The 19,588-nt window shown below is 51.8% G+C and overlaps 1 protein-coding gene across 1 annotated transcript in view; it reads left to right on the top strand.

Moving 5' to 3' along the window:
• The first annotated feature begins 1,124 nt into the window (after nt 1-1,124).
• LOC119443747 (uncharacterized) overlaps nt 1,125-19,588 on the top strand; it is a 131,272-nt gene continuing 112,808 nt past the window's right edge. The window contains exon 1 of the mRNA XM_049663182.1: nt 1,125-1,553. Coding sequence (XP_049519139.1) covers nt 1,293-1,553 — 261 coding nt within the window. The 5' untranslated portion in view covers nt 1,125-1,292. The remainder of the gene's footprint in view (nt 1,554-19,588) is intronic.

The following is a 19,588-nucleotide window of genomic DNA, read 5'->3' on the forward strand; positions in this document are numbered from 1 at the left end:
ATATATATATATATATATATACCATTATTGCATGCTACACCCAAGGTTCAGAAACCGAGTGTCTTACCCACTGGGCTAAACACCCACGCTTGGGGCTGTTGAGTATATCTGTGCGATATGAATGTGTTGTACGGGCGGTACAACACAAATGTCACAGGAGAACAGTTTCTATGAAGGCTTTGTAGCAACATTGCAGGACCCTGATATTGCATTCAGCAGCCCCGTGCTGTTAGGCACATGACCACAGTTCTACGCCAGTTTCCTTGCACCGTACATGTTCATATATTTGGAAAGTACTGCTGGTTCCCTCTGTACACAGGTACTGTCTCATCTCGAAGATATACCATGTTTTGCTTAGCGTGGGACGAAACCGTGTGTACCGCTCAAACACAATAAGTCGTACACAGTAGTTAGTGCAAAATTCTGGGGGTTCACGTAGCACTTGAGTCAAATGGGCAAAGCTTATGTGCGTCAACCCCTTCTGTACCTTCATAATGCTGTCTCTGCCATTTCTTTCCTCTACTCAATACTACAACGTTAAGCCCATGCCCCCGGCCCGCACCGACATCCCTCTCCCGTTTTCTTATAACTGATTCCGTAGCCTTACTATGCCCCACACTAAAACACATCTGCCACTCCTAAGCCGTCGGTTTGAATGCGACTACGGTTCGCCGCTCCCACCACATCCATACCTGCAGCGCGCTGCTCGAGCCTCTCGCAAGTGCGGCGCTTTCTCGCCGCGTCCGCATTGCGACGACTTCCTTTTCAGACAAGCGCCTTTTGGAGAGAGGTACGTACCATCGAGAGTGGTGCAAATGGTGAACTTCAGCGCTTGGAAAGCGCGTGACTTGAGCGTTCCCGTTCAATATAATCATCAGACGCAGCGCAATTGCATCCAATCAACGCGCCGTTTGACCTTTGCAGCTCCACTTATCTTTAAGCGGAAACGTCAGCGCTCCTCTCCTCCGTGGTTTTTTCCGCTGTCTCTCCTACTTCCTCCTCTCGGCGCCGGAGCGCGCTGGGAAACTCACGACATGCCGTGCCCGCTGAAAGTCTGTGGTGATCTGTAGAAGCTATGCAATTAAAGGCGCTAATTCTCGTCACAGAGGAGAAAAGGGAAAGAAAAATGCGATGTGTTGCCATGCCGGACAGTTTTAATCGATGGGCTTGTTTATAAAATTAAGGAGACCCATTTATTGTGGCTACATAGATGCGCGTCGTTCGTTGAACGCGAGTGGTTTTCTCTGCATGCGCCGTCAGCAAGCTTAAAGGTAGAAAGCACGCCCGCTTGAATGCTCATTTCATCTTGCAGGCCTTTGCTTGAAACGAATGTCGCTCACCAGGAAGCTCCTGCAATTATGCCAACGCATAAGGGTCCCTTAAATATGGATATCCCTGTTCTCCGCGGGATGTGCGTTTTATTGCCCCTTTTCGTTTTTACAGGCCTGGACGAGGAGCGCCCCTTCGATTCTTCACAGCGCCGATACCGCCCTCTGGTGCTCGTGCTGCTGCTGCCCATCTACCTGTGTCCGTTGCTGCTCCAGGAATCGCAGGTGCGCAGTAATTCTGTACGGCGGCTGCGACCCCTTCTGTCACACTGTGTTCCTCTTTAACATTCGGAGGTCCGTCAGACGAAGGTATCAAGCAGCTTGTCCCTACATGTACATTACGAAGACGGGTATCGAAAAAAATATGCCAGATTTGTCCTGTTACTCTTCAATAGCCATTGCCCGGAATACGAATGTGAAACAGGCGTTCTGTGAAATCGCCTGTGAGAAAAATTCGCTCAAACGCACAATATTCTCTAGATGACCCTTTCATAAAGAACGCGACTATTTTTATGCAGTTACTGTGAAACCAGGCTGCCTCGATTGAACAGGATTTAGCCTCATTCTCTGAGGCGTGGTACCCGGACGGGGAATTTTTCTTTAGTTGTGATGCCATTCATTAAATGGAAACATCACGATGAATACCTGGTCAGTAGATGTGTTACTGCGGATGTTAACAGGGCGGAACACCAAAGAACCCATTGGCCAATCTCAACAGGCAGTAGTGCTACGCCAGCGCGGTGCATGGTGGTAGTTCTCCATTGTATTCACGCTTAGTTTCTGCGTAAAGAACACGAACGCTAAGTTTTTGAATTCGCAATGGACGAGCTCACGTGCAGCTCTGTGCGAGAATTGCATGCAGCAACACGAAAGAAAAGGCCTCACGCTTTATGGCTTCGACACAACCAATGATTCGGCTGGACATCACGAAATAAATCAACAAAACGGACGATCGGGCTGCATACAAATTTCACATTGCTTATTATCCCTCGTAACGAATCTTGCATAGTTCCTGCAAATCAGCTTAACAGTGTAATTTTGCAAGAAAGGAATGTGAACGGGACAGGAGGGAATCGCCCGAGTCAGGTGCATCAGGAGAACTCAGAGGACAACTACAGGGCGGTGGAGCCACTTCAGCAAATCCCGAGATCAACTCGTTCAGATTCTATATGAATGATGGGGCACCTGCTGTGGTGACTTAGTGGTTATGGCGTCGAGCTGCTAAGCAGAAGGCCGCATGGTAATATCCCGCCAGCGGCGGCCGCATTCCGATGGGATCAATATGAAAAACGCCCGGTTACCGTGCATTGGGCGCACGTCAAAAAATCCCAGGGGACCAAATTTATTCCACAGTCCCCCACTACGGCTTGCCTCATAATCGAATCACGGTTTACTCACTGAATTTACTTTAATGAATGTGTGGAATGACACGCATCAGATTGACATTACGGGTGAACCACGCCATAATAGTTAAACAGGAGATAACGAAGCAATGATTACAACAAGTGAAACAGAATCCCATTCAGATCTGCAGAGAAGTAGATCTCTTGCCGCGTTTCAAGGGCACAAAATTTGTATAGCGGATATTTTTACCCGAAAAATAATAATAAACAAAAAACTTCTCCGATGAATCCGCGTCGCAATGCGTGGCATTTTAAAGACCCGGAATGTTGCGCCGTCTGGCAGACCGCCAATGATCGTTCACCTCGACCATAACCTCGGCGGTCTTCGTAGCAGGTGCCTTCTCCGTCGCGCCAAGGTCAAACGTCCATCGTGCGACCATACACTGATCGTCGGTGCGTGTTTCATACCTGTTGCATGACGGCTGATTTGTTGCCACCGAAGGATGAGAGAAAACATAGCAGACATGGCTACAGCGAAGGAAGTTGCAGCAAATCGCCGAGCCCTTTTACTAAGAATGCCTGGCGGCACCTGCGTCGACGAAAAGTGTGGGGCGCCACGAGACACCTTGCCAACCAACGCACATGCATTGAACCAGCTTGTGTGCCAAGGCATATGACGTCATTAGTGGCGTTATCACTCCGTGCACATTGAAATAGTTTTGATAGTAGCGAGGCAACGGCAGCTGTTTTTTGCCGTTTGCATATTCATGAAAAATACTGGCGGATCGTTTGTATCAGAGCTTACGCAAACAGCAGCATCCTAACCTTGTATTCGTTTGATGTTGCTCTCTACGATGCAGTAAACAATCCATTTGTCAGGCGTCTGTCGGGCAGCGAAGCATTCAGTGCGATAACAAGCGTTCGAACGCGTTATGCGCATGTTATACCCTTGTCCTCAGAGAACTAAATGTTTCACAAAGCCTAAATTTAGAGGGAATGGAGGGCGCCTTATGAGTGCTGTACGTGCAAAGCTTAAAGTGGGTTAATTAGGGCTTCGGAGAAAATTACTGAACTCTCGTTTTCTCCTTCTTTAGTGGCGTTATATACGAAGCGTTTATATCCGCAGTATCGTGTAAGAACCACATTTAAAGCAAATTGTGGAGAGCACGTTAATGGTGATGCGCGGGCAGTGGTATATGTGTGTGGCTTAGTTACACCGCTTACGGAACCGCGGGAGAGCCTTATAAACATATTTTTCCAGTGTTCTGCACGAAATCAATGTTGCAGCAATTTTGGATTACTAGAGAATGGAAGGCGCGCTAAGTGAATTGTGGGGCAAAAGTTTAAAAGTCAGTCTGTTGAATAAAGTTCTTGAGAACTTTATGGCGCATCCTGGCCTGCAAAGCGTCAACACGACGTCCACAATTTTCGATGCCTCAATTGTCGAGCCACATATCCGACACGAAGAACGAAAGAAAAAAAAAGAGAAAGACCAATGACCGCTTAACCATATTTCTTGTTGGGCGAGTTGGTTCACGGTACTGAACAAATTAAAATAGCGTGATATGAGACATAGACAGCACTGGGACCGCGACAGGGCTTGTGCTGTTCGTGCGTTTCTTGCCCGGGTCTTTTTTTTTTGCGCTGTTTAATTTTTTTTCGTTAGGGTGAACGGTTTGAGGCAGATAGTACCCGAGAATTTAAGCATAAACGCCTGCTTGAAAGCACTATACTATAAAAGATGAAAAGGGATCACCATTTGTTGCAGATTTTTCTGCAGAAAAAGTGACGGTGTTTGTCATAGAAGCAAGAGTAAGAGTGACGGAATCGAAAGGAGGCCGTAAGAAGGCCTTCGTTGTGGAGCGCGACCTAAATGGATACCCGAAAGGAAATGGCCACAGTGCTGAATGAGTTGCAAGATTTTTGTCCGAAGGTACATTTCGCAGTATGTACCCTATACCAGAGGTTGCAGGTAAATAAAGCTTTGAAAAAGGGAGTGTCACCGCTAATACGGATATATTAAAGCTAAGCTGTCTTGATGAGCTCGAGAAACATTTTTCTACGTATCTGACCACTGACGGCGAACATGTTTAACGGGATGCTGGCGCCATCTTTGAATGGTGTAGCGAAGTAGTAGTTTACGAGTTTACCGTTTGAAGCACAGGATTTCATAAAATATTGTCTAGGAGGAACTAGGGGGCTAGTGTCTGCGGGAGCTGGAAGTAGCGGGATTGAGTGCGCATCGATGGTGGGTTGGTGGATTTGCCTAAACTTCGTTTTTTCTGGCTTCTAACGGCTTTGTCACTTTGCAAACTCATCATTTTCTATTAAGTACGGCATTATATTTAATAAAATAACCATTAATAAAATTGTCCAATGGCTGGTGTGGAACAGAGTACATCTGGTACACAAGCGTAATATTGAAACCATTAAACCATGGATGCATGCATCGGCGCCCGGCATAGAACACGGCTTCACGCGGGCACGCCAGCGCGTTGAGATGCTCGATGCGTTTCGATCCGCAGTTGCACTAGAAGAAACCGACGCATCAGAAACACCACGAGTGCAACATGACACTATGGATCATCACTGAAAATGTAAACAAATGTATACATTGTTACCAACAGTTGCGGCAACCATTTCTACTAAAACTGATTTATTCTGTGGGAACCTATGCCCGTTAACTCCAGAGACTAAACACTCAACAAACACGCCTACGAGCGTCGCCTCTTCGAACGTCGTTCTCTTCTTCGTCACCTCCTGTCGAGTGCCATTCATCCGATCCTCGAGCACGATCCACCGGTCTGTCAGCACGTGGTTGCAGCAGTTACATCAAGGCTTAGCACAGGTGCAGGTCGCCCTAGGAGACCCGAAGAGAGGTCTAGGCGCGCTGGCCGATCGCATCGACGCCCTCGAGCATCTGGTGATCTCAAGTACTACGTCCACAATTCCGATGCAGGTCGTTGTTCCGAACGCGTCGTCGACTATAATCAGGGCTACGAGCACATCGACGCATCAGACTGGGGGGCACTTTTTACGTGCTGCTTTGCTTACAGCAGGTAGTACGGAAAACGTGTCTAATCATGGATAGTTCGAAAGAAGCGTTCAGAATTTGGCAATGGAACTGCAGGGGATACTCCAATAAGAGGCTCCATTGCAGCAATATTTTAGATCGCTAGCTAACAAACCACAGGTAACGGCATTACAGGAAACCCTAGTGGCCGCCGCATCCCTTCCCGGTTATCGGGTCGTCTCCGGTCAGCCCGGTGGTCGGGGAGTATGCACGTTAGTTGACAAGAAGCTTACGCACTTGTCTCACAACTTGAAGCTGGCGAGTTGCAAGGTCGAATAGGTCATGGCGGAGGTTCTGCTTAACACGAACCAACGCAACCAGCGGAGAAACTCAACATCTACAGCAATCCCAGGGACTCCCGAGAGCAGTTCAAGGCGATATTTAAGAAGTCCATCGACCTGGCCGGCACCCATCCCCTGGTCGTCGTCGGGGACTTCAACGCTCCGTATGGACTGTGGGGCTACATCTACGACACGAGCAAGGGCCGGGGTCTGTGGCAGAACGCCAACGAAATGGACCTCACGCTCATCACGGACAAGGCGTTCCCGACCCGAATCGGCAACTCGGTGAACCGGGACACCACCCCCTGACCTAGCGTTCGTGAAGCACGACGCGGGAGCCTAGTGGAGTAACACCGCAATGGAGTTTGGTAGCGACCATTACGTGTTCGAGACCCGCTCCGACGTCGCCCGAAGTAAATCTAGAGTTCACCATCACAGACTGGGACCATTTTCGCAAGCTCCGCGGCAACGAAAGCGCACCCGTTCCCAAAGACCTGGAACAATGATGCGAGAGAATCAAGAGTGACGCGGAGTCGTCCACCAAGAAGATTGTCACTCACCTGGAGGTAGAGAAGATGGACAGCAGGCTAGGCCATCTTATAGAGGCCAAGCAGGTGCTGCTACTCCGATAGCAGAGACAAAGGCTAAACCGAAGATTGAGGGAAAATATCTCCGTGCTAAACTGGGCCATTGAAGATCTTTGTCGGACCCTCGGCAAGCAGCAATGGGACGAGGTCTGCGACTCGATCGACGGGCAGATGCGCAACGGCAAAACGTGGGGCATGCTCCAACCAGATCCAACCTGAGACACACGCTCACCAGAGCCCTGCACGAAGGTACCAGATCCTGCTCCGGGGATGAGCTGGTAGCCAAGCTCATGGGGAAGTACCTGCCCGTAAAGCACGGAGGCGAGGAAGTCCGGTTTCCCGACTACCTCGACCCGGCCCGTCCGGAGTTCGACGAAGACTTCACCGTGGCGAAAATCAGGCAAGCCATTTTTGCACACAACGGCAAGTATGCGCCGGGTCCCGACGGCATCACCAACAAGATGCTGCGGAACCTTGACGACCGTTCGATCGAATACCTCACCGAGAAGATCATCGGAACGTGGAGAAACGCCAGTGGCCCAGAGAACTGGAGGACCGCCAAAATCATCCTGATCCCTAAACCCGGCAAGGCTCCGAACGTGGACAATATCCGACCCATCTCTCTCACGTCCTGCGTCGGGAAGGTGGCGGAGCATGTCGTCCTCAACAGACTAAGCAGATATCTCGAAGACAACGTCTATACTCACAATATGATTGGCTTCCGCGCCGGCCTCTCGACGCAGGACGCAATGAAGATGATCAAACATCACATCATCGACGGCAGTACCAGGGACACCAGGGCTCTGCTCTGACTCGACCTCGAGAAATCGTTTGACAACGTTATCCACGAATATATCCTGGCTTCGATCGCGGGCCTCGAGCTGGGCCCCAGGATCTATAACTGCGTCCGTTCGTTCCTGACGGGGAGGAAAGCGAAGCTGCGGATCGGCGAAATTGTCTCCGACGAGGTGCGCCTGGGCCCACGGGGCACGCCGCAAGGCTCGGTCATTTCGTCCACTTTCTTCAACATGTGCAATGCGAGCTTCTGCTTTACAGAAAAGAAAGCGGGGGTAGACGCAAGGGCTGGAAACCGGTCTCCGAAAGTAACATTCACCTGTTCTCTCGGAGCAGCGACCCGATACCCAGGGTCGACACCATCACAGTTCTGGGTATGTTCATCGAATCGGGTGGCGGCGACGGTACTGCGTTGCGCAAAATGATCGCGAAGACTCACAACGCTTTTCGCCTCGAGCGAAGGGTCACGAACAGACGTCGTGGCCTCAAGGAGGACAGCCTGATTCATCTCATCAACGCCTTTGTGCTTTGTCACTTCACCTACACGGTGGCCATGCACAACTGGCTCAGAGCCGAGTGGGACAAGCTCAATGCCCTCATTAGAAGATTGTCAAGAAAGTCCTCGGGCGGCCCGTCAGAACGCATACCGGAACCTCCTCCGGCTCGGCATACACAACACCATGGAGGAGATAGCCGAGGCTCAGAAATCGGCCCAGCTAACTCGGCTATCCACCACGCCGGCCAGCAGGCGGATCCTTGAAGAGACCAAGAACTTGGCTAGCAACACCCAGATCCCCACAGAAATAGGGGTAAAGCTCGTCGTCGCCCCGTTGCCCCGCAACGTTCATCCCGTGCACAACGCAAGGACGTCGCAAGGCTAGAGCGTCCATTGTATTAAAACAAATCTACAAGGAGAAGATTGAAGCAAGCTTCGTCGATGCCGCCGCGTACCGAGACGGCAAGGTTTTTGTGGTTTCCGTCGTGGACACGCTGGGCAAAGTCATCAACTGTGCCTCGATTCGGACGACGGACCCCGAGGTGGCCGAGCAGGTGGCTATTGCAGTCGCCATGCAAGACGGTGGGAGAGACAGGGTGTATAGCGATTTGAAAGTGGCCGTCAGGACATTCCAGAAAGGCCGGGTAGCCCGACAGGTATAGTTCAAATTCTGAAATGCGCCAAACAAAGCAACAGCTCCACACAGTCCATCCTTTGGTTCCCTGCCCACGTCGGGGCGGTCGAGGGGGTTGCTCTGAACCTCAACGAATGTGCCCATGAGGCTGCGCGTGGCTTTACCGAACGTGCTGCCCTCGGATCGGGTGACTCTCCCCCCGACCACAGGGACTCGCCTATCACGCACAATGAAGTCACTAAATTCTTTTACTTAGCGAGAAGGGTCTTCCCGCCACCGCATTCTAAGCTAAGCAGGCCGCAGGCGGTCACGCTCAGACTCCTGAAAACTAACTCCTAGCCAAATCCGGTGTCCCTTAACAGCATATATCCTGACATTTATCCGAATTGTTCTTGCGCGGCCTGTGGTGAGGCTGCTACTTTGGCTGACATGCTCTGGGGGTGCGGGTCGTTGGGCCCAAAGTTCATCAAGGAAGAGTGGGACGCGCTGCTGCGAAGTACCCTCTTTGAAGACCAAATCCTGGCCGTTCAGCGCGCCCTTGATCGGGCCGGCAGGCTAGAACTGTCGGTCCCGCCGTGGGATTAGCCGGGTGCGCGTTTTATCGCGTTTTGCTGGACCCAATAAAAGTTTATTCACTCACTCACTCACTCACTCACTCAGCACGTGGTGTAGGTACGTGCGGCGCAGCGTTGCCTTGCGGTGCCCTACTTGACGCTTGTCTTGTGGTGGTTCTTTGAGACACAGCTATGATACGGCGGGCGTATTTTCGTTCTCAGTATGCTGGCGGCATTAGTGCCCCTCCGAAGAAGCATCGCCCCGATGCGTAGAAAAGGCCTAGACAGGCCGACAGTTTTAAAAGAACAAAGCTCAGCGACGACCGTTGGTATTCTTGGGCACATCTGCAAATTCTGTTATTCAATGCCTTTCGTAGTAAGGCTTCATTCGTACTACGTGTACGACCTCTGGGCGAGTCCTGCGTCTTGTGGAGCAGACTTGACCTTCGGGAGTTACCTCGTAGTTTAAGGGACTTAGCCGGCAAAGTACTTTATGGGGACTAAAATAACGGCGCAGTAACTTCTCCGAAAGACGGGGCGTATAGGCGTCCATACCCACACTTTGTCTAGGGGGTTGTACTGCACCTCTCTTCGCCTTAGGTTGTATCGGTTTGCGTTGACGTATTGCTGTTGTACGATGCGGTGCCTCGCCAACTGCCGTGCCTCTTCAGACCTTTCTATGTATTCACTAACGTCAGGGTCGTCTTCGCTGCTGTTATTCACAGGTAACATCGCGTCCATTGTCGTTGTTACGGTCCGGCCGTAAACAAGTTCAAATGGCGTAAAATGTGTCGTCTATTGTACTGCAGTATTATACGTAAAGGTAGCGTATGGTAGAATACTATCCCATGTTCGATGCTCTATGTCCAGGTACATCGAAATCATGTCAGCGAGCGTTCTATTGACCCGTTCAGTCAAGTCATTTGTTTGTGGATGGTATGCTGTGGTTTTCCTATAATAAGTATGTGTTAGTTTCATAACAGACTGTATCAAACGGGCCATAAAAGCTGTTCCCTTGTCTGTTATGACAACCTTAGGCGCGCCATGTCACAATACGATGTGTGTGACGAAAAACTGAGCCACTTCAATGGCGGTTGCTGTTGTGATAGAAGTCTCGACATACCGGGTGAGATAATCGGTTGCTACCACAATCCATCGCTTTCCCGAGGACGAAACGGGAAATGGCCCAAGTAAATCCCCTCCTATCTGTTCAAATGGTACTGCTGGTGGCCGTATCGGTTGCAGAAGGCGTGCTGGTTTGAGTGGAGGTGTTTTGCGCCTTTGTCAATCTCGGCACGATTTTACATAGTGCTGCACTGAATTCATCAACTTCGGCCAGTAATATTTTTGGCGGATTCTTGCCAGAGTCCTACTAACGCCCAAGTGACCAGCTGAAGGGTCATCATGGCAAGCTTCTGAGATCTCCGCTCGTAGCGATGTGGTTACGAGAAGTAGAAACATCTCCCCACTGCGCTCGAAGTTTCTTTTGTAGAGGACGCTGTTCTTGAGGACATACGAACACAATCCGCGGACAAAAACTCGAGGAACTTTCACTTGCCGACCCTCCAGGTGCTGGATGAGAAGGAGTAATTCCGGGTCAGAACGCTGAGATGAGCCATTTCCGACGTGTTCACAGCCCCAAGAAATAGGAAATCTTGCTCGTATTCAGCAGCGGTCGATTCGATCGGTGCGCGTGATAAGCAATCAGCATCATTGTGCTTGAGACCGGACTTGTAAACGACCGTGACGTCATATTCCTGCAGGCGCAAGCTCCACCTTGCGAGTCTTCCAGAACGGTCATTGAGGTTCGCCAGACAGCACAATGGATGATGGTCGCTGATGGCTCGAAGCGGTCTGCCGTACAAGTATGGCCGGAACTTGCTGATGGCCCATATAACTCCCAGGCATTGCTTTTCTGTAGCTGAGTAATTTGTCTCAGCTTTCGATAGAGTACGGCTTGCGTACGCAATGACTTTTTCTTCTCTATTCTGCCACTGAATAAGTATGGCGCCGAGGCCAACGTTACTCGCGTCGGTGTGGATGTCTGTTTCGGCATCTTCATCAAAATGGGCAAGTATGGGAGGACTGTGCAAACGTCGTCGTAGCTCAGAGAAGGCGTATTCTTGTTCTTTATGCCACACGAAAGGGACATCTTCTTTTGTAAGCCGCGTGAGTGGTTCGGTAATTTTAGAAAAGTTTTCTATAAAACGCCTGTAGTAGGCACACAGTCCCAGGAAACGCCTGATAGCTTTCCTATCTCTTGGCTTCGGAAACTTTTCTACTGCCGTGATCTTCTCAGGATCTGGGCGGACGCCTTGAGCACTGAAAATGTGTCCGAAAAAGCGGCGCTCGCGAAAAGCGAAGTGACATTTTTGGGGTTTTATGGTAAATCCCGCCGTGCGAAAGGCATCCAGAACTGTCCTCAGCCGCTGCACATGCTGCTCGAATGTAGTGGAGAAGACCACCACATCATCAAGGTAAACGAGGCACGACTGCCACTTCAGTCCGGAAAGAACAGTGTCCATCATCCGCTGGAAGGTGGCGTACGCAAAACACAGAACAAATGGAAGTACCTTAAACTCATATAAACCATCCGGTGTCACAAATGCCGTTTTTCGCGATCTCGCTCGTCCACTTCTGCCTGCTAGTACCCGCTTTTAAGATCCAAAGAAGAGAAGTGAGCATCGCGTAGTTTGTCCAAGGTGTCGTCGATGCGTGGGAGTGGATAAACATCCCGCTTTGTGACGAGGTTGAGTTTTCTGTAGTCTACACAAAATCGTAGGGTGTTATCCTTCTTTTCACGAGAACTACCGGAGATGCCCACGGGCTATTGGATGGCTGTATTACGTCGTCCTTGAGCATTTCCTGCACTTCTTACAGCTTCCCTTTCTTTTGGAGCCACTCGGTACGGGTGTTGGTGCACTAGTCTTACGGGTTATTCAACTATAGTGCCTGGCTTTGCAACGGCAGTTCGATGGACTTTCTATGAAGTACAGAAGCATTCGGCGAACTCTTTGACAAAACTCACAATCGTATGTCTTTGTGGTGATGACAGATCTTGGTCAATATCGATAGATGCGAGGATACTGCCTAAAGTCCCAGATGCTGGTGATGGTGTATCGAGAGTCGATATATCCGTAGCTTGTGCACAACCATGAAGAGGTGCCATGGCTGTTCCCTTCGCCACGTGTTGTGCCTCATTGCCAAAGTTAGTCAAGAGGAGAGCCGCACATCCGTTACGCAGGTGAACAAGGCCCTTGCCTCACATATTTGCTTTTCCAGTAGCAGCCCGATATTTCCATCTACAAGTCCCTCATAGTCTCGTAATGCGTCGATTCTTACAATGACAGTCACACTGCATCTTGCCGGCACCGTCACGTGTTCATCCACAATACGCAGAGAGGCAACATGTGGCTGTTCCACGTCAGAAAAGGCGACAGCATTCTACGTAGTAAACAACACGCGGGATTCTTGCAAGCCGATCATTGCGCCATTTGCTTGCAAAATGTGCAGGCCCAAGATCAGATCACGGGACACTCATGGATAACAATAGAGCTGCTGACGTACATAAAGCCACTAATTCCAATCCTTGCATTGCACATTACTACAGGCTCGACTACAGGCTCTATGTTTAGGAGGTCCGGTCCAATGGGTCAATACCTTTTTCAATTTTCTGGCGAGTACACTACCAATAATTGAATAGTCTGCACCAGTGTCTATCAACGCGGTCACTTCGAACTCGTCAATGATGACACACAACTCAGAACTAGCGTCGCCATCACTGCATTTGTTCGTCGCTGTTGCACTGCAGTCGTCTCGTCGGGTTAGCGACGGAGGGCCTTCGGTTTTCTGGGCGTCAGCGGCCTTGTCTCCACAGGTCGCTGCCTCTAGTTTTCCCATCGCGGGCTTAGTAAGCGACGCCTCGGTGAAATGGAGGACGGACGCGGGCTCGGCGACCGATAACGTCTAGGTGCTGCCGATCGAGGCTCATGTTGCTGGGGATAGGAAATGCTTCGGCGCGTAGATAAAAATGCTTCTATCTCGTAAGGGCGCTCACCGTTTCGGGGGCAAGGTGCATGCAAGGAGAGCCACGCAGTCCCACTAGGTGATACTGATACTCCCGATACAGGTGACCAGCCTCGCCACAGTGGTAGCAGAGGGGACGCCGGTCTGCTGTACGCCATCGTCCTTCCGGCATGGGCGGCATACTGCGAGGAAGCACCTGGGGCATAGTGGTAGTTCGGGCAGAGTCAGCGCGTCCAATGTCCTGCCGTAAAGCTTGGCCGTATGATATCCGTGGCTGACGCACCGGTTGTGCTAAGGGCCGTACCTGACTGAGGCTCTGGTTCCCAAATTACTTGTCGCACTTCTTCGCGTACGACGTCTGCAAGTGATGCCACCGTAGGAGGACTTTGAACCAGCTTCAATTTCTGGAGCTCCTCCCTAACGACAGACCTCACCATTTCTCGTAGGGCGTCGATGTTGTTGGGGAGGGCTCATGACCTAACTTCAAATGATGCGATGCAATTGCATCTCTGTTGTACTGCCTTGCACGCTGCTGCAGCGTCTTCTCCATCGTTGTCGCTTCTGATAGGAATTCGGCTACAGTGTGGGGCGGATTACGTACCTGGCCTGCAAATAGCTCCTGTTTAACAGAGCGCATTAGGTGCCATAATTTCTTGTCCTCAGCCATGTTTGGGTCGGCTCGGTGGAAGAGGTGGGACATGTCTTCAATGTACATGGTCACACTTTCATTGTTTCGTTGGTTCCTCGCCTGAAGAGCAGCCTCTGCCCTCTCTCTGCGATCCGTGCTCGGGTAAGTAGCGAGCAGTCCTCGTCGGAAGTCATCCCTCGATGAAAACGACGCTTCGCGGTTTTGAAACCACGTGCGTGCAGATTCCTCCAGCGCGAAGTACACATACAGGAGTTTCCTCGTTGCGTCCCAGCCGTTGCATCTGGCGACACGCTCGAAGTTTTCGAGCCAGTCCTCGGCATCCTCAAATGTGTCTCCGTGAAATGATTCTGGCGTCTTGGGTGAGTCAACGACGACGTCAGGAGGGGTCACTTGAGTAGCCATCGCAGTGGCGCCTAGGCTGACCGCCGTCGCTTCCCTTGGTGATTTGGTGAGAGGACCAAACTCGGGAGGCTCACCTCGTATGCGACGACTTGTGCGTTGGTGGACAGGCGTCAATTCCGTTGGCTGCAAACTTCGGGGATCCGGGCTACGTTCCCTGACGTGTGTGGGGCTTGGAATCATACCCTGCACCTCCACCAGAAATGTAACCAACACTTACGGCAACCGTTTCTAATAAAACTGATTTATTTTGGGCGAACCTGTGCCCGTGAACCCCAGATACTCAACACTCAACAAAAACGCCTACGAGCGTCGCCTCTACGAACGTCGTCCTCTTCTTCGTCACCTCCTGTCGCGTGCCATTCATCCGATCCTCGATCACGAGCCACCGGTCTGTCAGCACGTGGTGTGGGTACGTGTGGCGCAGCGTTGTCTTGCGGTTCCCTGCTTGACGCTTGTGTTGTGGCAGTTCTTTGAGACACAGCTATGATGCGGCGGGCGTGTTTTCGTTCTCAGTATGCTGGCGGCAATATGTGATTTACTCCATGTAAACATGCATATATAATATCCACTCTGCCTATACCTCACTGCAAATTACATAATTTCCTCGCATAACACGCTGCTCTTTAAAACTAATATTTATACCTCGATAACCCTATTTCATAAACACACACATGATTCATAAGCCAATAAAAGCAAGAATCCTTCGCTTTACGTGGATCTCAACTGGAGTTTAGTCTGCCTGTTTTTTTTGTTTTTTTTTTCACCTGGGGAAGAGACGTGCACTTCGAGGTGGTGGACATGACAGGGAACTGCGACTGATAGGACCAGGGTATTGCTTTGCTCGCAAAGGCATCCATGCTATCTACACGGTGGGAAGAGCTGTAGGCGGGCGACTTGGGGCTCGAGTGCCGACTTGCTTAAGAAGCCGTCGTGATCTGCAGAATGTTCACTAAAAGAAGCGTCAACCATATTCTGAGCAGCACGGATAATGTTAGGAACAAATACTTGTCATGTGAAGGAACAAACAAAAAGCAGTGGTTATTCAGCGATAAATGCGAGAAAAATGCGTTAGCCTTACGTCGCACATCTTTGAGGTGCCGGTTCCGTGATGTAAATCGCGCTTACCACATTGCAATGTGCTGTTCAGGAACTTACTCGACATACGTCCTGCGTCTTCGAGGAGTGAAGTGCAACTGCACTGAAAACTTGCAACACACGCACACACACACACACCGACGGTCGGTCCACCGACCGAAACTGTTGGGTAAATAAACCTAAGATATGAACTTAGACATCGTAACAAGCGCTGATGGACGGGAACACAAAGAAGAGACAAGTAGACTGGACGGGCGCTAGTCCCGTTCCTAGTTGCTAGTCGTGTTCCCGTCCATCAGCGCTTGTTATGATGTCTAAGTTCAGTTACAACCAACTAGCCCAAATTTCTGCTGTAAACCTAAGATAACTGCGAAGTTGTGCTTCTGATTTTTCTAAATACGCTTGGCCCATTCAAAAATCCAGTTACACACACACACACACACACACACACACACACACACACACACACAGACACACACACACACACACAAACACACACACACACACACACACACATATATATATATATATATATATATATATATATATATACGCTTTTCTAAGCTCTCCCATCCGCTGTCTATCTCTACTACGTGACCGGTTTCCCAGAATTCACGCCCATGAACTTTTTTTACACTTCGACACTCCTTATGCTAACGCATTAAAAAGTGTAATACTGGTGCGACCAGCCACATAAACACGCAAGGAATCAGTACACAGGCGCGGTTGTTAAAGATGGACAAGCCACTGAGGACAGAACGGATAGCGGTCACCAGCTTTATAGAAACTAGTCTGCGAGATTGGGAATCTCCACCAATAATAGAGGGTTTCACCTGGGATAGTTGCAACATGCGAATGGGAGAAATGAACGGCTGTGGCGTGGGCCTACCAGTTTTTGGGAAGTGATATTAGCCACGCCAAAAAAAATCACCGCATATCCACGAAGTGAGTGATGATTAGTGGGAGAAGCACCGGTGGATCATTCGGGTAAACCACAGCTACGGACGAGAGAGAAAGAGAGTGCGCGTCGGGAACGAACGCCCTTGTGCAATGCAGCGCCCCTAGCTATGGAAGAGAAAGAGAGCGCGCGCCGGGAACGAATGCCCTTGTGCACCGCAGCGCCCCTAGCTACGGACGAGAGAGAAAAATTGAGTATCCGGCGCGCTTGCAACAAAGAAACTTGTCCAGGGTGTGAGGTCGTCGTTGGTGAGTCATCTAGCGCGCAACCAGCTTCTCTGGTGGGCGCTAGATGGCTTCACTGGCTGTTGCGCACTGGTCGCAGGCCTTGCCGACTGTTGTTGGAAAAGGATGACCACACATTGTCCGATAATGTAGACCTGAACATATTGAGCAGCACGGGTCCCAGGGCCATCGGCTCCGCTTTGTTGCGGTGGCCACCATGCCTTGGGCGCCGCACTGACTCTGAATGGCGCACCTTCACTCCTGCGTGAATGTTGCGCTTAGCGGCGATAGCACCGATAGGGGCAGCAGGGGTGTTCTCGGAAATAGAGGACCATGGTAATGGGTCAATCTGGCAAATCGTCTTGTCGGCCGCTGACGCTTGTTTGAACGCCAAACCCTGATATCCTGTAGTAGGAATCGGAACTGAAGGACGGCCACCGTCATTGCCACTGGAACCACGAGGTGTCCGCGTTGGTTGCAGCTGTACACTAGAAGACACCGAAGTGCTGCCACTGTTCCCCTGATGCGGTGGCGGCTTCGTGCAACAGCATCCCGCAGTGAAGGCTGCCCCATGATGCCCGGTACAAGTGAAACTTCCGAAGACGAGGACAACGACGGCACTGGACAGAGGAGGAACTGGCCAGAGGGTTTGGCGTGTGCCGGAGTGGGGCTTTTGTTGCGCTGCTCCTCGGCCCTCAGCAGCAGCAGATCCACGGCGGATGGGTCCGTGTCCCAAGGGTCGCAGCACTGCGCATTTCCCGCGTTCTCCCCAGATGCGTCTACTTCCGACGCCGCTGCGGATGCAGCTTCATCCGCTGTCGTGTAGGCCTCGCCGCCGGGCCCGCCATGGATGGCGAAGGACGCCGACGTGGAGCTGTTCGAACGGGGGACCTGTGACCGATGTGGTGGCGGCTGAGGTCTCGACCCGCCGCCGCTGCTGCCGAACCATTGGTTCTCGGTCGCGATCTTCAACGACGACGAGCCGCAGCTGATGCTCGGGAATGTAGGGGCAGCACAGGCATAATGGAGCGAGCGGCCACCAGATGGCTCTATCGGAAGCGGTAAACTAGCGGAAGCGGTGGTCATCATGCGCTTCCCGTCGTCTGGGTGAAAGCAGACCGCGACCCCCGGTGAGCCGGCGTCTGCGGCGAGGCAGCCTGCGGACCACTCTGTCGACGCGTTGCTGGGCACACCTGCCGCAGCATCGAAGTAGTGGCTCACCGCAGCACCGTGCGCAGAACTTCGCTGGTCGGGCTCACCGCAGGCAGAAGGTAGCTGGCCGAAAGCAGCTATTAGAGCTGCACTCCACTCAGGCCAGGACCGCTGTTTAAAACCCTCGTAGTTCTCCCATGCCTTGGCGATACCTCGAAGTCGCCCCGCCGCAACCAACCATATTGTATTGTCGGGCCAGGCATGGCGTGCCCTGAGCGCATTGGCCGCTTGCACCCACAGAATAGGGTCACTCGGAAATCCGTGGAACTCCGGTAGTTCCGAGGCAGCAGGTGATAGAAAAGCTGCTAGAGGGAAACCGGAAGTGGCTGAAACTAAGTAGTCCAGCTGCTGTGAAAGCAGCGAGATGGCTCGCATCGCGTCGGACAAGCTGCCGGCTGAGCCGTGCGTTGAGCCCAGGGCGTAATCCACGCACCCTGAGGCGGCGGCAAAAGCCGCAGTACTCGGGCCAGCCAGACCAGTGGCCAAGGGAGCGTGAGCGGCATCCGTTGAGCCCGAACTGGTGGCGGCCGCGGCACTGACTGCAGCCGGAAGCATGGTCCAGGGGAGCTGTGAACAGCATCCCTAGCTGGCTGAGATGTCGATGATACCATGGGGCAGGGATCCACGGCATGGGAAGCATGGACGGTGTTCCCTGGCCGCAGGAGGAACGTACGACTGGTGAGGATCCATGTCTAAGGCAGCGTGGATGACATGCCTTGGCGGATCGGAGGTTGACGTAGTCCCAGGCGCGGCATCTATGCGAAGGGAAGCGTTGACGGCGTTCCCTCGCCGGAAGGACCCTCGACGGCGAGATGCCGGAGGACACGAGGCCTCCGTAGCATGGTGCTTAAGGCTGAAGCCCCTTAATACTTGGCGTTCGTCGACTGCGCCATTGTAATGAATGAAGAAGACAGAGACAAAGCACCCGTTCCTGGGCCGGCTGTTCTATTCTCCGCTCGTCGTCTTTTTCTTCCAGCGCTCCAGCGCCCGCATTGCGAGCGCTCGCGGCCAAGTTCACTTCGTCTTTACAATATACACGGTGCTACCGTGTGACAGGGAGGTCAGATGGGCCGATGAAGGCTCTGGCGGTGACGACGGGAAGTGAACCGTGGGCGCCGAAGCAACCGACGCGTAAGTTGGTAGCGACAACGGAGAATTGACGTGGCCGACAGGCTTGGCAGCAACTTGCGCGTATGTCGGTCGTGCGGTAGTTGGTAATGCGTGAGGGACAGGAGCTTGTGCTGGCACAGCGCAGGTCAAGGACGCCAGTTCTTCCCTGATAACGTCACGCAATGACGCACCAAAAGGTTGGCTGGGATACGTCGATGGTGAGGTTAACCCCATCGATTGTAACTCTTCACGTATGAGCGTGCGTATCAGTGTACGTAGGTCATGGTCCCCCGTAGAATGGGCATCGTCAATGTCGGGCTGTAGGCGGACAGACTCGAGCTCATCGAGGCGCTGACAAGTGATTACGACGTCAGCGACGGTAGCCGGATCCTTAGTGGCGAGTGCATTGAAGGCAAGAGTTCCAATGCCTTTGAGAATGTGGCGTACCCTGTCCGACTCCGACATTGAAGAATTCACACGTCGGCAGAGTGCAAGGACGTCCTCGATGTAGGAGGTGTACGACTCGCCCAGGTGTTGTTTGCGAGCATCGAGGCTTTTCTTGGCGAGAGTGGACCGAACAGCCGGTGTGCCGAACACTTCACGAAGCTGGTGCTTGAAGAGAGTCCAGTCGGTCAATTCGGGCTCGTGGTTAAAGAACCACGTCTTCGCCATGCCAGACAGATAGAAGGAGACATGGCGTAGTTTATTAACATCATCCCAGTGATTGGCGGAACTGACTCGCTCGTAATCGTCCAGCCAGTCTTCGACATCCTCTCCGCGAAGACCAGCGAAGAGATGGGGGTCACGCTGGGCGCTGTTGA

The sequence above is a fragment of the Dermacentor silvarum genome, chromosome 3 (genome assembly GCF_013339745.2).
Source record: "Dermacentor silvarum isolate Dsil-2018 chromosome 3, BIME_Dsil_1.4, whole genome shotgun sequence".
In the NCBI taxonomy this organism is placed as follows: Eukaryota; Metazoa; Arthropoda; class Arachnida; order Ixodida; family Ixodidae; genus Dermacentor; species Dermacentor silvarum.